Here is a 19,898-nt window from a genome sequence, read left to right on the forward strand (position 1 = left end):
CCAAGTTTGCATTTTAAAATAGATTTCTAGCCATTATTTCTCACTGAGCTGAACATCACTGAAGCTGCAGTTGCTAGGCAGTGAGAGAGTGGCCACTCTGCTTGCATAGGAGTCTTATCCACTCTCCCTTAGTTCAGTGAATGGAAGAATAACTTCAATGCCTCATCCCTTTTCACATCTGAATGTTCTTGGCTTCTGTAAGTTCCCCTATTTTGAGATGGTATGTTTCCAGAAGGGAAGGGTCTGTAGTAGGGATGTTAAATATCAGCTAATTGACTAGTCAAGTAACCTCATGAATTCTTATCAGTTAGTCGATTATTCTATAGTCCCATGGGGCAGGGCCAGCAGCCAGTGCACTCCGGCCCCAATCCCGAGGAGCCCTCTTCCATTCCATGCTGCTGCCTTTGTATCAGAGGCAGCAGTGTTCGGTGCCAGGCGTAATCTGGTCTCATGTAAGATCATCAGTGTTCTTGCGGAAATACTATGCTGCTCCCGTTTGGGCAAAAGCCCTCTTGCGCAAATCATTTGCACAAGAGGGCCAGTGTAGACAGCACAGTACTGTTTTGCGCAAAAAAGCTCCGATGGCTAAAATGGCGATCCGGGCTTTTTTGCGCAAAAGCGCGTCTAGATTGGCCATGGACGCTTTTCTGCAAAAAGTGCTTTTGTGGAAAAGCGTCCTGCCAATCTAGATGCGCTTTTCCAAAAATACTTTTAACGGAAAACTTTTCCATTAAAAGCATTTCCGGAGAAATCATGCCCGTGTAGACGTAGCCAGAGGCCAGATGTGCTCAGCAGCTTGGGCAAGAAGAGATGCTGTTGTACCAAATAAAAGCAAGCAGGATCTTATGAGGGGGATAAGGCAAAAAGCCACATTTATTGTAAAGATAATAAAAAAATAAAGAAAAGATAGAAGCAAACAACGTTGTTTAACTACTTATTCCTAACACTACTTAACCCTTATACACTTATATATATATATAAACCATTCATTCATACATCCATTCATTCAAGTTCTGTGTATAGTTACCAGCCTGGAAGTTGCTTGTGACAGGATACTGGCCAGGTACTCTGTACACAAGTGATGGTAGTGGGGAGCGAAGTCCTGATCAGATGCGCATCTGAAGCTCCTGGTGGGCTGGCAGCAGAACCTTGGACTCTGATTCCATAGTTTTTTAGTCCAGTTCTTATAGGAATTCTTTCCTATGCCAGTCTATGGAAATTGCTATATCATGCTGATGTCTCCAGGGTGGCTGCCAGGTGCTCATCAGTGATCTCATCGGGTGGACCTCCAGTTTCTCCACTTGACACCTTTTGGTTGCACTGGCACCTGACGCCTTCTTCAGCCCTTTGTTGCTGTATTCTCAGGCTGGCACCTCTCAGAGCCATTCATTCATCATCCAAGCACTCTCTCATACATTCATACAGTATTTTGTATAATAATAAAAGTTGTAGTTACAGAAAGTTTCTGGGTGGTATTGCTTAAAACATTCTCTGACTGCTAAGTAAAGTTAACAATGCCCTTAGACAATTACAGGGCTTGGCTCCCATAGCAGAGTTAATGGCTTGACAATGCATTGTTACAATGTATCTCTGCAATGTCAATTTCAAGCAGCCCCTTGCACAAGCTTGAGCATGCCCTGGAGCACAGAGGGGGGGGCTGTTTCTGGTTACATAGGATTATATTTTTAACAGTTCTAAGTTATATTACCTAATACATTATATTCTAAAGGGACAATAATAATAATAAATCTAAACATTTAACAATCTTAACAAATAATAATAATAATAAGAAGAAGAATTAATAATAAATCTAAACACTAAGTTGTGGGGAACAAATTATGGGGAGTCACTTCCATTTGGAGGAATCATTTTTAATACATTAATATGTTATCCCTACAATGCAAGAGGCCTAACCAGTGTTATGACCAAAGCTGGGCTCCCTCTCACACTATGATGCTGACAAGCTGTAAACCTGTCCCAGTGCTACAGACAGAGACAGGCACAGGAGAGTTACTTGAAGGCTTTTGCCAGCAACTCATGAACCAACAATAAAGAAACTCTGGCCTATTCACCCAACTCATATTGTAGCCTAATACAAAACTGGGTGATTTTTGTATATGGGGAAAGCACCCAACTAAAATCCTCCACCTCTCTCCAAACCTGGCCATACTTACTAACCCCTACTTGTGTAGCTAGAATCTAAGCCTCTCCAGATTTCATGTAATTCTGGTCCTTCCCCCAGCTATGTGGGAGGGGCCACTAGCTCCAGGCCACTAGCTCCAGGATCCAAATGAATAGAGGGGACAAGTAAGGCACAACAGGGGCGAGGATGAGGCGACAGGTTCAAAACAAGGATCCAGAGGGGACCACTGAGCAGAGACCCCTGGCCAGTCCCCACTGCTCCTCAAAACTGTCTAAGGCCTGCCTGGGAGGAGGAAACCCCTGGGTGTGCCTGGGCCCCTCCTCCAGCTGCTCAAAGGGGTGGAGGTGTCTCTGCCGAGCCAACTAGCCAGGTCAGGGCTCAGGGAGGGGGACCCTGCAGCAGTCGGAAGGGGCAGCGTGGGGGGAAGGGCCCGGGGGCTGTGGGGACGGTCACGTGCAGCTGGAGAGGGCAGGGGGGCTGGGGTCAGCCAAACCCGGGCAGCGCCGGCGGGCTCCTGCGCCCGGTTGCGAGCAGCCTGCAATAGCAGCGCGGGCGGGAAGCCCCGGGGAGCAGAGACGCCCGGCTCCCCTGCAGCTGCGAGCAGCTTGGCGGGCGGCAGGCGGGGCGGGGCTGCGAGAGGCGCTCGGGTCCCCTCCGGCGGGGCTGAGCGAGCCGCTCCCCCGAGGCGCAGTTGCCAGCGCAGCGCGCGAGAGGCGGGAGACCCAGCGCGGTGCCGCGAGCGGCGGGGGCGGGCGCCGGGGCTGCTGCTGCCTCCGTGCGCTCGGCTTGGGCGCGGCCGGTGCCAGCCCCTGCTCCCCGGGGGCTGCTGCCTGCGTCAGGCGGCGGGGGCGGGCGGGGCTCCACGAAGGGGGCTCGGCCGGGGGGCCGCACCGCGGTTCGGCTGCGAGCGGGACGAGGCGGGCGGCGAGGCGCGGCCAGGTAACGTGCTAAGTCTGAGCTCTCTGCCCTCCCTGTCCCGGGCCCCTTCTGAGCCGCTGGGGGCTGAGGGGGGGTTGCCGCAAAGACTAACGCTGGACACTGCGGAGAGGCTCCGTGGCGCTACATGGCCCGCATGGGGGACTCCCGTGTCTTTGAAATGGCCATTGCAGCCCAGCCTAGCGGGACGGATCGCGTGGCATGGTCCCTGCCAGAAGGGCAGACCCGTATGTCAGCCTTAGCCCCGTGGCTTTGGGGTGAGGTTTGGGGGAGGAGGGATTCCCTCCGATCTCTTCAGCAGCTGGTTTATTACTAAAAGATGTTGCGATTGGAGGGTGGGGGTGGGGGGGGGGGAGAGGGCAGCTTTTATTTTAGATTCCCTATTACTGAGCCGTGATTAGTTCAGTTGTGCCTATTACTTTCATCTGCATGTAGACAGTACTTGGTAATCGTTGCTCTGCAGTTTTATGCCGCTGTTTTTAATTTTTCTCTTGTGATTTCAGCAAAGTCAGTGTCCCTAAGGTGGCCAGAGATGAACACAATAGAGTAAACCAAAGCAAACTCAAGATATAAGTGAATTTTGAACGCATTTGGTTTCCCCCTTTGGTTTTAAATGTACTTCTCTTATTGCATTGACATTAGGACAAATCATGTTTTGAAACTGGTACATTATTTTTAAAATAGCCAAAAAATTAAAGAGAGAAGCATTTGAACTAAGGACAAGAAATCAGTGACTTTTTGTTTGAAGAACAGCAGGGTGTGGTCTTATTTCAGAATGTAAACTTAAACACTTGTGTGTGTTAAATATAGTAAAGATTTCAGAATTTTTGTAACTATTAGAGGATAGTTTATTATTTTGATTGGAAAATATACTGTGATTTAGAGTAAAACTTTCAAAAGCATCTAAGGTCTCATTTTTAAAAGTGCTTTAGTACTAGGAGCCTAAATGTCATTGAAAGTCAAGAGGTTCCAAAGTGCACATGTCACCTTTGGAAAATGGCACAGAGGCATGCCTGGAAACTTTACCTGTCATGTGTATGCAGGTATTTAATTTAAAATTAGCCTATTCCTTTCTCTCTTGCTAAATGCAAGTGTTCAAAAACATTAATCAAACTCTCCCCAAATCATGAAAGTGTTTTTGGGATGGAGTTGGAGGTGAAGCTTATCTACACAGCACAGCCATGCAAACTGATTTCTAAAATGGGCAACAGGGGATGGATGTGGAGCGTTGGACTCGATGACCTCCTGAGGTGTCTTTCAGCCCTATGATTCCATGATTTCCTGTTCTGTTCATTCCCTCTGGGACACCTGGAATTGGTCATTGTTGGAAGACAGAATACTGGTCTATGTGGACCTTTCGTCTGACTGAATACTGTCGTTCTTATGTAGAGTACACCAATGTGTTGGTATTCTAGGATGTGATATGCAGAATGTATGGTTTGGAACATGTGAAAAGATGTCATCTTGTCTGCCAAGGAAAGAGAACAGCCAGGTTCAAAGGTTGGGCAGCAACCTGGTCAGGTAAACAATCTTGGTCAGCAGTCCAATCAGTTAAACAGCCAACTTTTTAGATGGCTTGTCACTCACTGAAGCATCAAGTAAACAACATACTACTTCATCTCAGGAATCTGTGAACCCGAGCTTTCTGGGTCATGGGGGGGAAAACGGTCAACATTTGGTAACGGGATTATGTAGACCTTACTAGGGCAAATTAAAAATTCTGTACTGCGAGACCATATCTCTGCAGTGTGCTTTGTTCTGTCATGTAGACAAGCGCTAAACATGATTTTAAAACCAATAATAAATAACACACTATTTTGCTCACCCTTCTGATTTTTTCAGAACTGGAGCCCAACTCTAAGTTGTGTTAAAATTCAACCTAACGTGGATACAAATATATGGGATTCCTCCATTCCTGCTCAGAAGGAGGTTCTTTCTGTTGTCTTCAAATGCTAGAAGACAACCTTCCCACCATTTTGTATTCCAGTTTTTCTTGCTGCCCTCTCATGTTCTTATTCCATGTTCTTCCATTCCATATTCTGCCTTTTATATTTTTGCTCCTTTTACCTCTAGAATCTCCTTCTCTTACATTCTGTTTCTCCCGTTTCTGTTCCCAAGATCTTCCTTATGGTTGCCACCACTCTTTCCCCAGTCTGTGTTAGTTTCCTTGTGTGCCTCAGTCCCTTCTACAACATGACTCTCTTAGGGCTTGTCTATGTGGGGAAATTGACCAGTCTAGATATAAAGGATTAAATTACACTAGTCTGCTATAACTATGCAAGTCAGGTTCTTTGTGTAGCTTTCTTTAGCTTAGTTTTCTTTCTACTTTTTGCATTCCTTTGTCCTTTTCAGTTTCCTGTCCAGTTCTCTAGCTATAGAGCATAGGGTGGCAGACATCTTTACTAGAGGCAGCATCACATGAAAAACTACAGAAAAAATGGCAGCCATCCTGATGAAGGTAGTATGGCTTCGTTCCTGCTTAAAATAATGGGGTATCAAGGCCATTTTGAATAATGGCAGCTATTCTTGAAGAAGCTGAAGACATCAGAAGGTCATGTATCTGTCTCAAAAAAGCCTACCAAAAATTGCAAGGCTTGTGATAACGTCAGGAGGGTTGACCACTATGCCTTGTTCTTTGCTACATGTTTTGCAATGGAAGATGTCTTGTAGATAATGTATAGCAGATATTATACAGTTTGGCTTGCCGTTTAAATGCAGTTGATTTCTGTCTTGCAACTGGTGGTGGTATTACCAAACCTTTTTTCTGTTTCTTTCTCAGTTTATGATAGAAACCAATAAAATAAGGGGTAAGTGTAGTATGTCTGGAACCAATCCCATCATCTAACTCACATGAGTAAGGGCTATAGGATAGAACCTTTTATTAGCTATCTTTGCAAGTAGCGTGTTGTGCAGAGAATAAGAGATTAAGTGCCAATGAGTCTTTTTCATACATCATCAGCCTCAACAGCTCATCCTCAACCAAATTTTTAATCGGAAACTATAATAAATTCTCTTCTCTTCTCTTATCTAATTGTGGAGGGAACAATTTCCCCTGAAGTAGGAAGAAAAAGAGATCCCAAACTGGTTTGCTTTAACAAAAAATTGATTCCAATGCAATGGCAGCCTGACATCCTCACAGATTGGATTTTTTAAAAATTGTACATCATATGGTATGTAATAATGCTAGAACATCTAAATATTTGTAGCAATTACAGTTTTCACACTTCCCAAGGAAAGCTAAATGTAGCTTCAATTTTTTATTGAGTCTGGAGAGATTGTTATACCTAGCTAGCTTCTTGTACTGAAATATTCAAGCATAAGTTATCAAAGGGTCAGATTGTGACTGCACAGTTTAATTGGTTAACTGGTTAAATATATTGTTTAACCGATTAAAGGGGGGGGAATGTGTGGGAGGGGTGTTCCAGACTGGATGCAGGAGCAGCCACTGCCTGCAGGGTGGCTGGGCCTGTGGCAGGCAGGGAGCTGCTGCTACCCCTACCAGTTAACGGGTTAAACAGTCACATCCCTAATGTGCAGTGTGGATGCTAAATGTGACCCCCCAACCCCCCGTGAATGTATCTTGTCCATGTGTGACCTAAGATGAACATATGAGTGAAGGACTCAACTGTGGCTGTTTCCAGCCCCAACAGCCTGGCTTCGAGGGGCACCAGAAGCCATACTTATTTATGGACACACTTACAGTGAGCACTCAGCAGAAAGCACTAGTGGAGAGAGAACTAGACTAGTGCAATTTTGTGTTCAGATCGAAACTGTAAACCAGACAGACTCTGCATATAACATTATTTAAGTTTGCAGATGATACCACGCTGGGAGGGGTTGCAACTGCTTTGGCAGATAGGGTCATCATTCAAAATGATCTGGACAAACTGGAGAAACAGTCTGAGACAAATAAGATGAAGTTTAAGAAGGACAAATTCAAAGTACTCCACTTAGGAAGGAACAATCAGTCTTACACATACAGAATGAGAAGAGACTGTCTAGGGAGGAGTACTGCAGAAAGGGATCTAGGAGTCAGAGTGGACCACAAGCTAAATATGAGTTGTCCGTGTGATGCTGTTGCAAAAAAAGCAAACATGATTCTGGGATGAATTAACAGGTGTGTTGTGAGCAAGATACAAGAAGTCATTCTTCCACTCTACTCAGTTGGAGTATTGTGTCCAGTTCTGGGCACCTCATTTCAAGAAAGATGTGGAGAAATTGGAGAAGGTCCAGAGAAGAGCAACAAGAATGATTCAAGGTCTAGAGCCATGGTCACGAACCAGTAGATTGGGATCTATTGGTAGATCTTGGAGCCTCTGACAGGTGATCCTGAGAGGTTTGCCATGTGGCTATCAAGTGCCAGCACTTCAGCTGCTCCTCCTCCCATGGCTGCGCATCTCTGGCCCTTTGCCTTGAAGCTGTTCCCCCAGGAGCCCCCTGCTTGCTGGGCAGGGGATGGAGAGGAGGATGCTAATGTCATGGTGCCCCTTTCTCCTACCCTATATCCTTTCTCCACAGAGCAGAGAAGGGGCACAACAAGATTAGGAATAGAGCAAGTTTCTTGGTTGCTTTTGGGAGTGGTGCAGGGCTAGGGAAGGGGTGAGCCTTCCTTAACTCCACTGCATCATCACTCAGGAGCCACCTGAGGTAAGCAGTGCCCAACTGGAGTCCAAATCCTGAACCCCTACCCAAGTCATGAATCGCCTCCTATACCTCAAGCTCCTGCCCTAGCCCTGAGCCTCCATGCATCCAAACACCCATCCAGAGCCTGCACCTAGAACCCCCTCCTGCAACTCAACTGCCTGCCCTAAGCTCAGCTCAGAGCCCTTCACACTCTAAATCCCTTAACCCAAGACCAGAACCTGCACCCCAACCCTCTGCCTGAGCCTGGTGAAAATGAGTGAAGGTGCGGGAGGGAGGGTGGGAGAATGGAGTGAGCAGGGGAGAGAGGTGGAGCAAGAAGCACAAAGGAGGCAGGACAAGGGTATTTGGGTTTGAGGTAGATTTTACATTGTGCTTAAATTCAAAAAGTGATCTCGTGCTTAAAAAGGTGACCACTGAAACATGACGTATGAAGGAAGACTGAAAGAATTGGGCTTGTTCAGTTTGGAAAGGAGAAGACTGAGAGGGGACATGGTAGCGTTTTTCAGGCATTTAAAAGGGTGTCACAAGAAGGAGGGAGAAAAATTGTTCTCCTTAGCCTCTGAGGACAGGACAAGAAGAAATGGGGTTAAACTGCAGCAAGGGAGGTTTAGGTTGGACATTAGGAAAAACTTCTTAACTGTCAGAGTAGTTAAATATTGGAATAAATTGCCTAGGGAGGTTGTGGGATCCCCATCACTGGAGATATTCAAGAGCAGGTTAGATAGGCATCTATCAGGGATGATATAGACAGTGCTTGATCCTGCCATGAGGGTAGAGGACAGGACTTGATGATCTCTCAAGGTCCCTTCCAGTTCTAGTATTTTATGATTCTATGATTATTTAGAGATTAGATTCTTGAAAATTGGAATAAATATTTATGGAGTGCAAGAAACAAAGGATTTAATTTAGTGAAAAAGTAAGTGGCTATCAAATACATTCTTGAAGCTTCTGATGGAAGTTATGTGAAAAAACCAACAACTTGCCTCTATACTTCTATTGGTTTTATTAAAAGAACAAACAGATATTAAAGTTTAATTTTAGAATTAAGATGAAAACTACTAGAAATCTCACTCAACAAATTAGAAATTAAAACAATATAACTATCATAACTATCAATATAACTATCATAACTATCAATATAACTATCAAATGTAACTATTATAACTATCAATATAACTATCAAATTTAATATAGTGGGTAATCAAATCATGAGGTTGATATAATGAAGAATCACTTTCTTTTGATCCTGCAACAGGAGACTGAAGGCGGTCTTGCCTACTTTAACCATGTCTTTCCCTCATAACTGAAGGATATTGCCCAGGATAGTGAAATCAACCTTGCTTGTGAAGGACATCCCTGTCCTGGTTTTAGACCCCAAAAAGAGTGATTACCTAAAGTGGCAGAATCACATAGGTAGTCTGAAGGAAGTAGATACAAAGTGGATAAACTCATCCCACGAGGCATACTGGGGAGGTCGACAAATGCCTTTGATGTCGACCGCGGAGCATCCAGACTAGCGCGCTGAGCCGACAAACAGCTGATCGGCTCAGAGCAGCAGCCATTTAAATTTAAATGAAGCGGCAATTATTTAAATCGCCGCTTCTTTTTCCTATGCCGGGTAGCCTAATCTACATGCCTCTGTCGCCAGAGGCATGTAGTCTAGACATACCCTAAGTGCCCTGTAGGTGGCGGAGGGCGAGGCTGAAGCGCTCCCCGACTGCTTAATACAGGAAAATTGCTGGCTGTTTCCCTTCGTCAGGGAGCAAAGGGAAAGTGCTTACAGAGGGCAGGCAGGGGGCTCCCTGACAAAGGGAAACAGCCAGCAGTGTTTCTGTACAAACAGGGAGGAGGGGAGAGGGAAGTGTACAGTTTGCTCAGTCCTCTCTCAGGTTGAGGGGGGCACAGAGGGCAGACTAATATGGCCTGTCTCAGCCAGGGGACATGGACCTTGCCCCCAGCTGTGCCCACTGGATCTACAGTGGCCATGGAGAGGAGCTTCTCACCTGGCCCCAATCTGCTGAGGTGAGGTAGGGCTGGGGTTGTCTTCTCTCCCTGAGGCAGTATGCATACTGACCCCCTCACCCTCAGCCCCACCCCAAAACAATGATTTAAATGAAAAAAAAAATCGAGTCAAGAATCTGAGCAATGCTGGGTAAATCTTCTAGTATTAACCAATTCAAGTTATACCAATTTGCGTATCTTTTTCAGAATAAAAACAAACCCCACAGTGCAGACATAGCCTCTATCATGGGAGATGGGGCTCTGTACCGCTGAGACAAATTAGGAAACTTCAGCGGACACTTGTTATGTAGTGATTACTACTTTGAATAAAGGAATAACTGTTAAATACCAACTCTTGTAGCTTAAGAGCAAAGAACCTAGTCTTACCTTTGCTTTTCTAATTGCCTTGCTCTTTTTTTGTTTATATCTAGTGCTTGTTCTATTTCTTGGGTGATAGTTGGCTAGGAGGTTACTTGATCATTAATAAATAGACCCTGGTTAAGAATGATCTGCCTCCCCCCCACACCTCAAAGCCAGTAAAAGAATATCATATTTAACTTAACAAGAAAATGGGTATTATCCAGTGGTTTTCCTGGGCCAATAAAAATAGCACTCCAAGGCTATGTCTACACTGGCGGCTTCTTGTGCAAGAATATCTTGCGCAAGGGTTCTTGTGCAAGAAGTCTTGTGCAAGAAAACGTCCACACTGCCATTTGCAAGCTGTGCTTTTGCACAAGAGTGCCCATGGCTGTGTGGACGCTCTCTTGCGCAAGAAAGCTCTGATGGCCATTTTAGCCATAGGGCTTTCTTGTGCAAGAAATCCCTGCCGAGAATCCACACTGCCCTCTTGCGCAACAGCTCCTGTGCAAGAGAGCTTACACCTGTTAAAAAAGAGCATAGCTCTTGCACAAGAAGCCCTCTCTTACCACGCCATACTGTAAATCTTCTTGCGCAAGAGAGGGAGGGCACTGTGGATTCTTGCGCAAGAACAGTTGTTGTTGCACAAGAACCCACCAGTGTAGACATAGCCCAAGTTAACTGAAGCAGATGTGGTATTATGGAGACGTTCACTTGAGTACAAAACTAAGCCAATACCAACTACCCAGCTATTTTTTTGTCTTTCAAACAAAGGGAAGCCTTATGCCTTCTGTTATTTACACCAATTCACTTTGTTGCACTTATGTATTATGAAAGAGATGAGAGCAAGCAAATGCTAATGAAGAAAAATAAATGAATATGATGTTCAGTTGGGCTATTCATGAAGGTTAATATTTTCATTTTGAGTGGAATTTGGATACCAATTATACAGAAATATGATAAAGAGGAACATTTCCTTGGCATGCTGCATACAACCCTATTTGACCAAAAAACTATTCCAGGGCCAGAAATTTGTTCTTTGTACCCTTTCTTGGGAGAATCCTTGTGCTCCATCTAACACACAAATCTTGGTAGCATTATCATTTCAATCTGTATGTGCTGGGACTTGTAGGGAACTAAAGGGGAAAATATGAAGGGAGATGGAAAGGACTGTAGTCTTGGAAAATGCATATAAATGACAAGCATGCGAGAACCTGGGTCACCTCCTGAGAACAAAAGCAATCTCGCAGCTCTCTTTTTATCTGATTCCCTTCTGTGGCACAGCATACAAAATGGTCTTGAGCCTGAGATTCCTTCCTTCCCTATCTTCAGTGGGAGTGATGCATAGCAAACATATCTCTGTGGCCCAAGAGAGGGAGGTAAAGCACAGCAATTTACCTGAGTAGCATGAAAGAACAGAACAAGTGCTGCCTCCAGGAGTTTTCAGGAGAAGCTGGTATTCTGCCTGCTCACTGTCCTTCTTTATTCAGCAAGCTGAATTTCTCTCTTGTCTAAGTCTAAAGACTAAGGAACTGATGTTCCCAATGGTCCATTACCCAGAATAAGAACAATGTGCATTGCATAGGAGAGTGTTTGGATAGAACCATTTTCGGCCAGGTGGTACAGTATGCTTTATGATGCAAACACGTTTGTGAGGATTCCAGGGATGGGAAGTTTTGCTTCATTTTCAAAGCTTGTACTTGGCAAAATGAGTGAGGTATTTTTGGACTAACATTTCTACCTTCTGTTATTCTCGTATAACCCTGAAAAATACTTAGTCCTTTTTCTTAATACTTCAGAAATTTGCAATTCCAGTTGAAATCTTAGCTATTAGATGGGTTTGGCATATGGAAGCTCTCTCTTTGTGGGTTATTTTGTAGTATGTTCTTATTGTAGAAAATTACTTTAAATGTGAAAGAACAGTTAACATACTTGTAATAATGTACTGTCCTGATCGTGCAATGTGATGCACACTGGCAAATCTCTACTTCGATGTGGAGCTTTATTGACTTCTATTGTAGGATTGAAGCCAAAGTAAGCACTAAGTCCTGCTATCCTTACTCATACAAGTAGAATATTGAAGCCAAAGTGACTGTTCTATGTGAATAAAAGACGGATCATGACTGTAGATGTCTTTGATGTATTGACTCTTTTGTATAACTCTTTTTGTATGGAAGTCTTTTTGTATGAATTATTTTCAGCTTATTTGCTTTTTATATAGCACCAAAACAGTACAGCTAATTTGAATAATTGAATAAAGGAATTTGTTTTTATAGCAAAAGCATGACAATTTATAAAACCTCTTCTCATTTAAAAATGGTTTTGATATCTTTTCATGATTATTTAATTTATTTTAAAGATGAATCACCTCCCTACTTGGATTCACCCTTTAGCTCCTAAAGCCTGTGGAATCTTATGTAGGTTAAAATCGTACATGGCTTACTATTGGAACTATATGTCAAAATGAACTCCCAGTGCCAATGTTTTTGGAATTAATATTCTGGAAGTTTACAGATTATATATTTTTAAATCATGACAGGACTTGGCTCTCAGATCTCTTTTGTAAAAATCCGAAATAATTGTTCTTGTACATTTATTTAAAATGTGCACCTCTGTAAGCGTTAAAGGAAATACCTCACTTTAATTTGTTTTATACATTGTACTAGGCACAATATTACAAAATACAAAGGGCCAAATTCAGCACTTATTGACTTCCGTGGGACTTAAATTAAGCACTTTTCTGGATTGTGGCCACAATGTGAAAGCTGATCCTGTATGTGTGTAGGGTTGCCAGGTATCTGGTTTTGAACTGGACAGTCCAGTATTTGAGCTTTCTGTTCGGGAAACAAAATGAGAATATAAATGTCCGGTATTTTCTAAATAAGATGTAATGTAGATTGTGATGTAATGTCGAGTATGTCTGGTATTTTTGTTGAAACTATCTGGCAACCCTATGTGTGTGTGTGGTTTTTTTAAGGATCTTTTTCTTCTCCATCTGAGGAAACTCATCTCCCACTCCACAATATTTAAAGCTTTTCAGGAATTTTCCTTCAGAACGATTAGACTTGATCTAGAGATGTGAAGACTTACCAGTTAATGTTAATTAGGGTGGGGGGGCAGAGTGCCATGGACAGGGGCTGCTTCGGCCCAGCCTAGCAGCCTCCCCCTCCTGCTCCCATCCTTTTATCGGTTAACTGGTTAAACAATATGTTTAATCAGTTAGCCAATGAAACAGGATTTTACATCCTAGCTTGATTTATATTTTCTTGCTGTGGAGACATATTGAAAACAAAGCCTGATGCAACTGAGACCTAGTTGACACCAGGCTAAAATTGAGGTCAGCCTGCCTATGCAGCTGAGAGACGTGAAAAGTTCCTAAATTGTGGTATAGAAATTATTAGATTGACAGAAGAACCTAGCTACTGCTTCTTGAGGGGGCAGGTTTTCTATAGTGACAGAAATTATCTCTGTCTACTCCCCAAGGGTGTACCTGCAACTGTGCCCCTGTAAAGCTCCAAGACTACATTACCTAACCTCTGGACTTCCATTCCCCACAGTTCATTTGTATTTATTGTATTCAACCTAGAGGAGGTATATTCTATTTGTTTGATAAACTTTTGGCAACTTTTGTGTGTTAACAGGAACATTTGTGGAGACCTTTATATATTCCACCTGTCTATTAAAAGGAAGCTCTATACAGGTTGGTGATTGGCATGGAGAAGGGATAGGGCAGGGAAGGAATGGGATGGAACATGGTGATTCTAGCTGAAAGAGAGGTGGAATTATCTTTGAAAGGAATAGGTGGGAGATAGCTCTTTGTGCAAGGGTGGGGCATTTTGTATAAAATGCACAAGAGAGAGGGAAAACCAAAAGATGATAAATGGGTTATAAAAATATATGCCATGTTAGAAATATTCCTATATACTAACATTTTCTTTTCACATTTTATATATCTGTACAGGTTAGCGATGTCTGCCCATAGGTTAATCTCCAACCGAACAGCTCAGCAGGCTTTATCTAACTCTGATTACACTTGGGAGTATGAGTACTATGAATATGGACCAGTTTCCTTTGAAGGACTGAAAGCTCATAAATGTGAGTCCTATCTGGCAGTTCTACATTTGCACTGTACACTGTGCTTTCTAGTTCCTGAAGTATTCATAACAGAATACAAATCTTTTTCTATGAATTAATTATCCCACACACAACTCCTTTTATTAATAGCATCATTGATTTGCCTTTGTTGTATTTTTTTTCTTGCTTATCTCAGTACCTTGGGATATCCTGGATTTCAGTTCTTAGGTTCAAATACAAATTTTCCCATAGTTTATGATCCTATGCAGCATCCAGTTGCTCTATAGAGGAGAAAAATAATTAATTGATAAGAAAAGAAACATGGCTGCCTTTTCTTGTCAAAATATATATGAAAAGCTTTAAAAAACAAATTTAAAAAATTCTTTTTCAGGCATGATCTTTATCATTATATGTTCACTAATAGAGGTATTAAAATAAGTGCATGTAAAAAAGAAAAGATCAAATAAGGGATCTCAAGAATTCAGGGGATTGGTTATGGGGTAGAGAGATCTGGCTTACTGATAGCAACATCCTTCACTGAAAAATATTGGGTGGTCTGTCAAAGCTGTTGGGGGTGCCAGTTACTTCCATTGTCTGTCAGCATCATGATGTGCAGTGCTTGTTATAAATCAATTGCGTAAAACGAATAGAGGGAACTTTTTACATTTTAGAATCAATTTATAGTTCTTTAGACCATGGGTTTGTATTTAGTCAAGTGAGAAGGACCAAATTCACCATAAACTGTTGTAGTTATAATTAAGTAATGGGGACTAGGGAGAGCAGCCCGTTCCAGACAGCATGCTGAATCAATGTGAAATGTCATGTATTTCATATTTATGCAGTTTTTATTAGAATGGAATATATTCCATGTGTGTTCTACAGTACAACTGTAACCTACTTTGAAACATTATTTGATAAATAAGAATGTGTCCAGGTACGGAGTACTATACTAGGCTCTTGCAGATATTACATTAGGTTTGTTATTAATATCTCTAATAGGGCTGTCAAGGGATTAAAAAAATTAACCACGATTAATAGCATGATTTAAAAAGTTTAATCGCGATTAATCGTGCGATTAACTGTGTGCGCTGCACCTTTGAAACCCTGCAGCATTTCAAAGGGCAGGGCTGCAGAAGCCCAGGATAGGCTAGATTCTTCAGCTGACCCTAGGCTCAGTGTAGCTGCCCCTTTGAAATGCAGCAGTGGTGTTTCAAATGGGTGGCACCGCAGGGGCCCGGGATCAGCTGGAGTCCCCAGCTGATCCCGGGTTCTGCTAGCGCTACCGCTTTGAAACACAGCGGTGGTGTTTCAAAGGGTCAGTGCTGTATGGAGCCCAGGATCAGCTGGATTCCCCAGCTAACCCCGTCTCGGTGCAGCGCTACCCCTTTGAAAGGCTGCACCAGCCTTTCAAAGGGGCACACCATGGGAGCCTGGGATCAGCTGGAGTCCCCAGCTAACCCTGGCTCCATGCAGCGCTGCCCCTTGGAAACGCCGCTACTGTGGTGTTTAAAAGGGGCAGCGACAGTGCTGCGGGAGTCTGGGATCAGCTGGAGTCTTCAGCCGATCCCAGGCTCCACGTTGGGCTACCCTTTTAAACGCTGCGGCGGTGTTTCCAAGGGGAAGCACCGTGGGAGACAGGATCAGCTGGAGACCCCAGCTAACCCTGGCTCTGTGTAGCGCTGCCCCTTGGAAATGCTGACCTGGCATTTCAAAGGAGCAGCGCCGCAGGAGCCTCAGATCAGCTAGAGTCCCCAGGTGATCCTAGGTGGATCAGCTGGAGTCCCCAGCTGATCCTGGGCTGCATTGTGCTGCCCCTTTGAAATGCCAGGTTGGTGCTTCAAAGGGGCAGCGCCGCACAGCTGATCCCAGGTGCTGCCCCTTTGAAATGCAACAGTGTTTCAAAGAGGCAGCACTGCCTGGAGCCTGGGGTCAGTTGGGGATTCCAGCTGATCCCAGGCTCCTACTGCGCTGCCCCTTTGAAATGCCCTGGCATTAATTGTGCTCTGCGTTAATCATAGGCGTTAATGCACGTTAATTGACAGCCCTAATCTTTAATGATCTGGAGTGGGCTAAATAACATGCTTAGTCCTACATTCTGCTGTTATGAGAGTTGTCTAAACTGCTGGTTGACAAAAAAAATACTATAAAGGTATAATGGACCTTAGAATTAAAATGACTTTCAACAGAAACAAATGCAAGCTAATGCAACTGGGAAACAAGAAGAAGCTAGTCATTAGTAATTGTGATCTTCCTTTTGCTTGTTTTACTGTATCTGACTAATGCATGGGCATACTGTATTTCCTGATGAGTCTGACATTATTGTGCAGGCAGAAGTCCTAGAGGCTTTAAGTTCTACTTACCTGTCTGGCAGGAAATGAGAGTAGGTTTTAATGTCAACTCAACTGTATTTCATAGACTTCACCCTCTGGCCAGGAAATCTGCTTCAAGACAGGCAGAATTATAAAGGTCCAAGTCTATATTGGTGCTAAAATATGCACAAGGCTCTTGCCCACTGCAAGAAAGCTTCTGAATGGTCATACGCATGTGCTTCAAAAGTAACATTAATGTAGATCTACATGAGTACATCAAGAGAAGAGTAGATACTTTGGTACTGCTGTGATGTGAGCCACCTGAGAGGATGGATCCCCAAGTGTCAACAAAACTTGCTTGCCAGGGAATATAAGCAACTTTAAAGGGAGAAGGCTATATCTGAACTTGTATTTCAGCCGTAATTATAGCATGTTTCAATGTGCTTGCTGTCATTGTCAAACCCTTATGACTCATCTGTTTTTATTTTTTAAAGACCAGATATTTGACAAAAGAAGGTTCTTAAAAGTATCTCACTTTAATCGTGTTCTCTCTAATTTGTATTCCATTCAGCAAGAAACCGAACCTGGAGGTACTGTTTTTGAAGATGTGCTACAGTATCACAATTAGTGAAACAAAATACAGGACTATGTAGCACTTTAAAGACTAACAAGATGGTTTATTAGATGATGAGCTTTCGTGGGCCAGATCCACTTCCTCAGATCAAGAAAAAAAAATTTGTGACATATTTGACAAAAGTAGAAGAGAAAAATATAACTGATAATTGCCTCTGGGTCTCAAGTCTAGCTGGACTCTATTTAAACTAATTATCTTGACTGGCATGACAAACCAGCTGGTGTCACTCAGATATTTTATGGAGTTCTTAAGTAACGAATTCAGCTCAATTTAAATTAACTTTCAGTTGCCATAGACACCTGTTTTTAGTGTGCATCAGAGGAATCCAGTGTTTTGATATTACCACATGTATAAATAGGACTCAATCCTGTAGTCCTGATTCAGTTGGAATGGTAAAGGGTGAAATTACTTTGAAATCATGGTGAAAAGTGGGCACAACTCCATTGTTTTAAGTGGAATTATATCTACTTTCTCTGGTGCTGAATTTTGTTCACTGACACCTGAAGGAATTTTTGAATGACTAAGGACTGAAGAATCTTCTTTGATCTTTGTAGGCCTTCACTTTAGTTGGTTCTGGAAGCATGACAGTACTGTGTGAATGCAGGGGCAGCCCGTGCCTATAGGCAAACTAGGCAGCTGCGTAGGGTGCCAAGTTGCATGGGGAGCCAAATTCCAAACTCTGCTCCTTCCATTTCCCATGCCTTACCTGGAGCCCGGCTTCCCTGCAGCCAGGAGGGGGGTAAGTCCTAGGAGAGGCAGCACACGGGGGAGGGAGGGTTGCCCTGTGCCGTGGGGGGGATCAGCCCCAGGGGAGGAGGAACGCGGGGGGGTTGACCCCGGGCCACAGGGGGAGGGGGTTGGCCCCAGGGGAGGAGGAACGCTGGGGGGAGTGTTTCCCCTGTGCCGTGGGAAGGGGGAGGATCGGCCCCGGGGAAGAATGAATGGGGGAGGGGTTCCCCTGTGCCACGGGAGGGGGGAGGTCACCCTGGGAGAGGCGCATGCCTGCTTCTCTCTGGGGGGGCGGAATCTGGGGAGGAAGTGGGTGCAGGGGACACTCTCCCTCGACTGACACCCTGTTCCCTCTCCCCGGGCTCTGGCCCCCGAACTCCATCCCCCGCCCCCAGCCCCAAACCACCAGCCCCTTGGCCATCAGCCCCAGAATCCCAACTCCATCCCCAGCCGCCTGCCCCCAGCCCCCTGGCCCCCAGCCACAGAACTCCATCCCCAGACCCCCTCTCCCCAGCACAGAACCAAAACCCTCAGTCGATATCTGTCCTTGGGGTTGGGGGGGGAGGGGTGCCGATTGCATGGTTTGCCTAGGGCACCAGTTGCTGGCAGCTAGTCTAGGGCTACCCCTGTGTGAATGCAACAATTTGACAAGAGTGCCGGGGTCCCCATTACACAAGGGGCTAACTTCAGCTCCTTCGTTCCCTTGTCATGCATAGGGCTGTAGGGGAGAGAAGAGGAAAGGCATGATGATGATGGTTCCATACTCAAGTGGTTAGTGAACCCTAATATGAGGAAGCTTTTGGTTGTGTATGTACTTGATGATGGGAATTTGATTTATGCTGATAAAATTTGCTCCTACTGTTTCATTTGTGGTGAGTCACCTTGCTTACAAGCAGTTTGTCAAAATCATGTTTAGTTTTTATTTATTTTTTCATCAGTTTCCTCCAGCTCTTACTAGAGGAGGAACCCAGTCTATGGACTTGAACTTTACATTGGTCCTTCCATTCTAACCTTTTTTCCAAGAAATAACTTTAATATTTCAAAATATCGACTACCTCTCTGAAGTTTTTAATATTTCAGAAAGAAGTCTTCCCAGTGTTGATTTCTGACCAAAGATGGAAGTATATGGAAAGCTCAAAAAACCCTCTGTCCCCCTAAAATCACCCCAGGTAATACTGCAGGATGTCCCAGTTAATGATGGTAGTTTTTAGAAGTATTAGAGAGTAGACTGGATTAATGCTTCCCCTGACACCTGTCCTTTTCCTCATTATTAATTTAATAATAGCAGTAGCAGTGGGTGGTTACATGAGCTAGTTCTCTATTGGTAGAGGGGGAGGAACATCAAGGGAACAATTATGTATTGAATTCATATTAATACTTGAATGATTCCAAACAGTGAGCATAGCCAAATTAATGTAGAAATCTTGGTGTTAGCAGATAGGCTATACATGAATATCCTAGAACATTACACTGTGAAAAATGGATGCCAACTCTGATATGTAGGCCAGTTGGTTTACCTGGTCTGAATCAATATGGAATGAAATATTAGTTATTTGCATGGGATATTAATATGAGTTATGGTCCCCTCATGCCAGTAAGCTATTAATAACAGTGGATATTATTAGAGGTTGGACCTCCCTGGTCCAGCACCCTTGAGACCTGACTGGTCCTGGACAAGGGAGTTTGCCAGACCAGAGGTCTGGGAGAGGGGGGCATCAGCCTTCCCACTGGGCTTCTCTCCTAAGCCTCCTGGCCCCATGATCTGTGGCAGCTTTGCCAGAGCTCCTGGCCCTGCGAGCTATGGCAACTCCTCTGGCTGCAAGCTCAGCTATCCTGCAAGCTCCATCCACCCCCCGCCTTTCCTGCCCTTTGGACTCTGGTGTCCCACAGGCTCCGTTTCCCTGCTGGCCCCATCAGTGAGCTCTGCTCTGAGCCACCAACAGCCTCTGCGACTGGGTAAGGATGTTACAAGACCAGTGAGTCCCAGACTACAGAGGTACAACCTGTTATATACTAACGTTCTTGCAAATGGTTAAATGGAATCTATTTAATGGTAATAAGGAGTATGTCC

The 19,898-nt window shown here is 44.1% G+C and overlaps 1 protein-coding gene across 2 annotated transcripts in view; it reads left to right on the top strand.

Moving 5' to 3' along the window:
- Window positions 1–2,944: 2,944 nt before the first annotated feature.
- Window positions 2,945–19,898, top strand: part of MRAP2 (melanocortin 2 receptor accessory protein 2) — a 32,560-nt gene continuing 15,606 nt past the window's right edge. Inside the window, exons 1-3 of one of the 2 annotated variants that reach the window (XM_075923835.2) lie at window positions 2,945–3,082; window positions 13,723–13,781; window positions 14,043–14,176. In XM_075923835.2, the coding sequence (XP_075779950.1) occupies window positions 14,050–14,176 (127 nt within the window). In that variant the 5' untranslated portion in view covers window positions 2,945–3,082; window positions 13,723–13,781; window positions 14,043–14,049. The remainder of the gene's footprint in view (window positions 3,083–13,722; window positions 13,782–14,042; window positions 14,177–19,898) is intronic. The other variant, XM_075923836.2, reaches the window with a different exon arrangement.

The sequence above is a fragment of the Pelodiscus sinensis genome, chromosome 3 (assembly GCF_052426305.1).
Source record: "Pelodiscus sinensis isolate ZL-2025 chromosome 3, ASM5242630v1, whole genome shotgun sequence".
Lineage (NCBI taxonomy): Eukaryota > Metazoa > Chordata > Testudines > Trionychidae > Pelodiscus > Pelodiscus sinensis.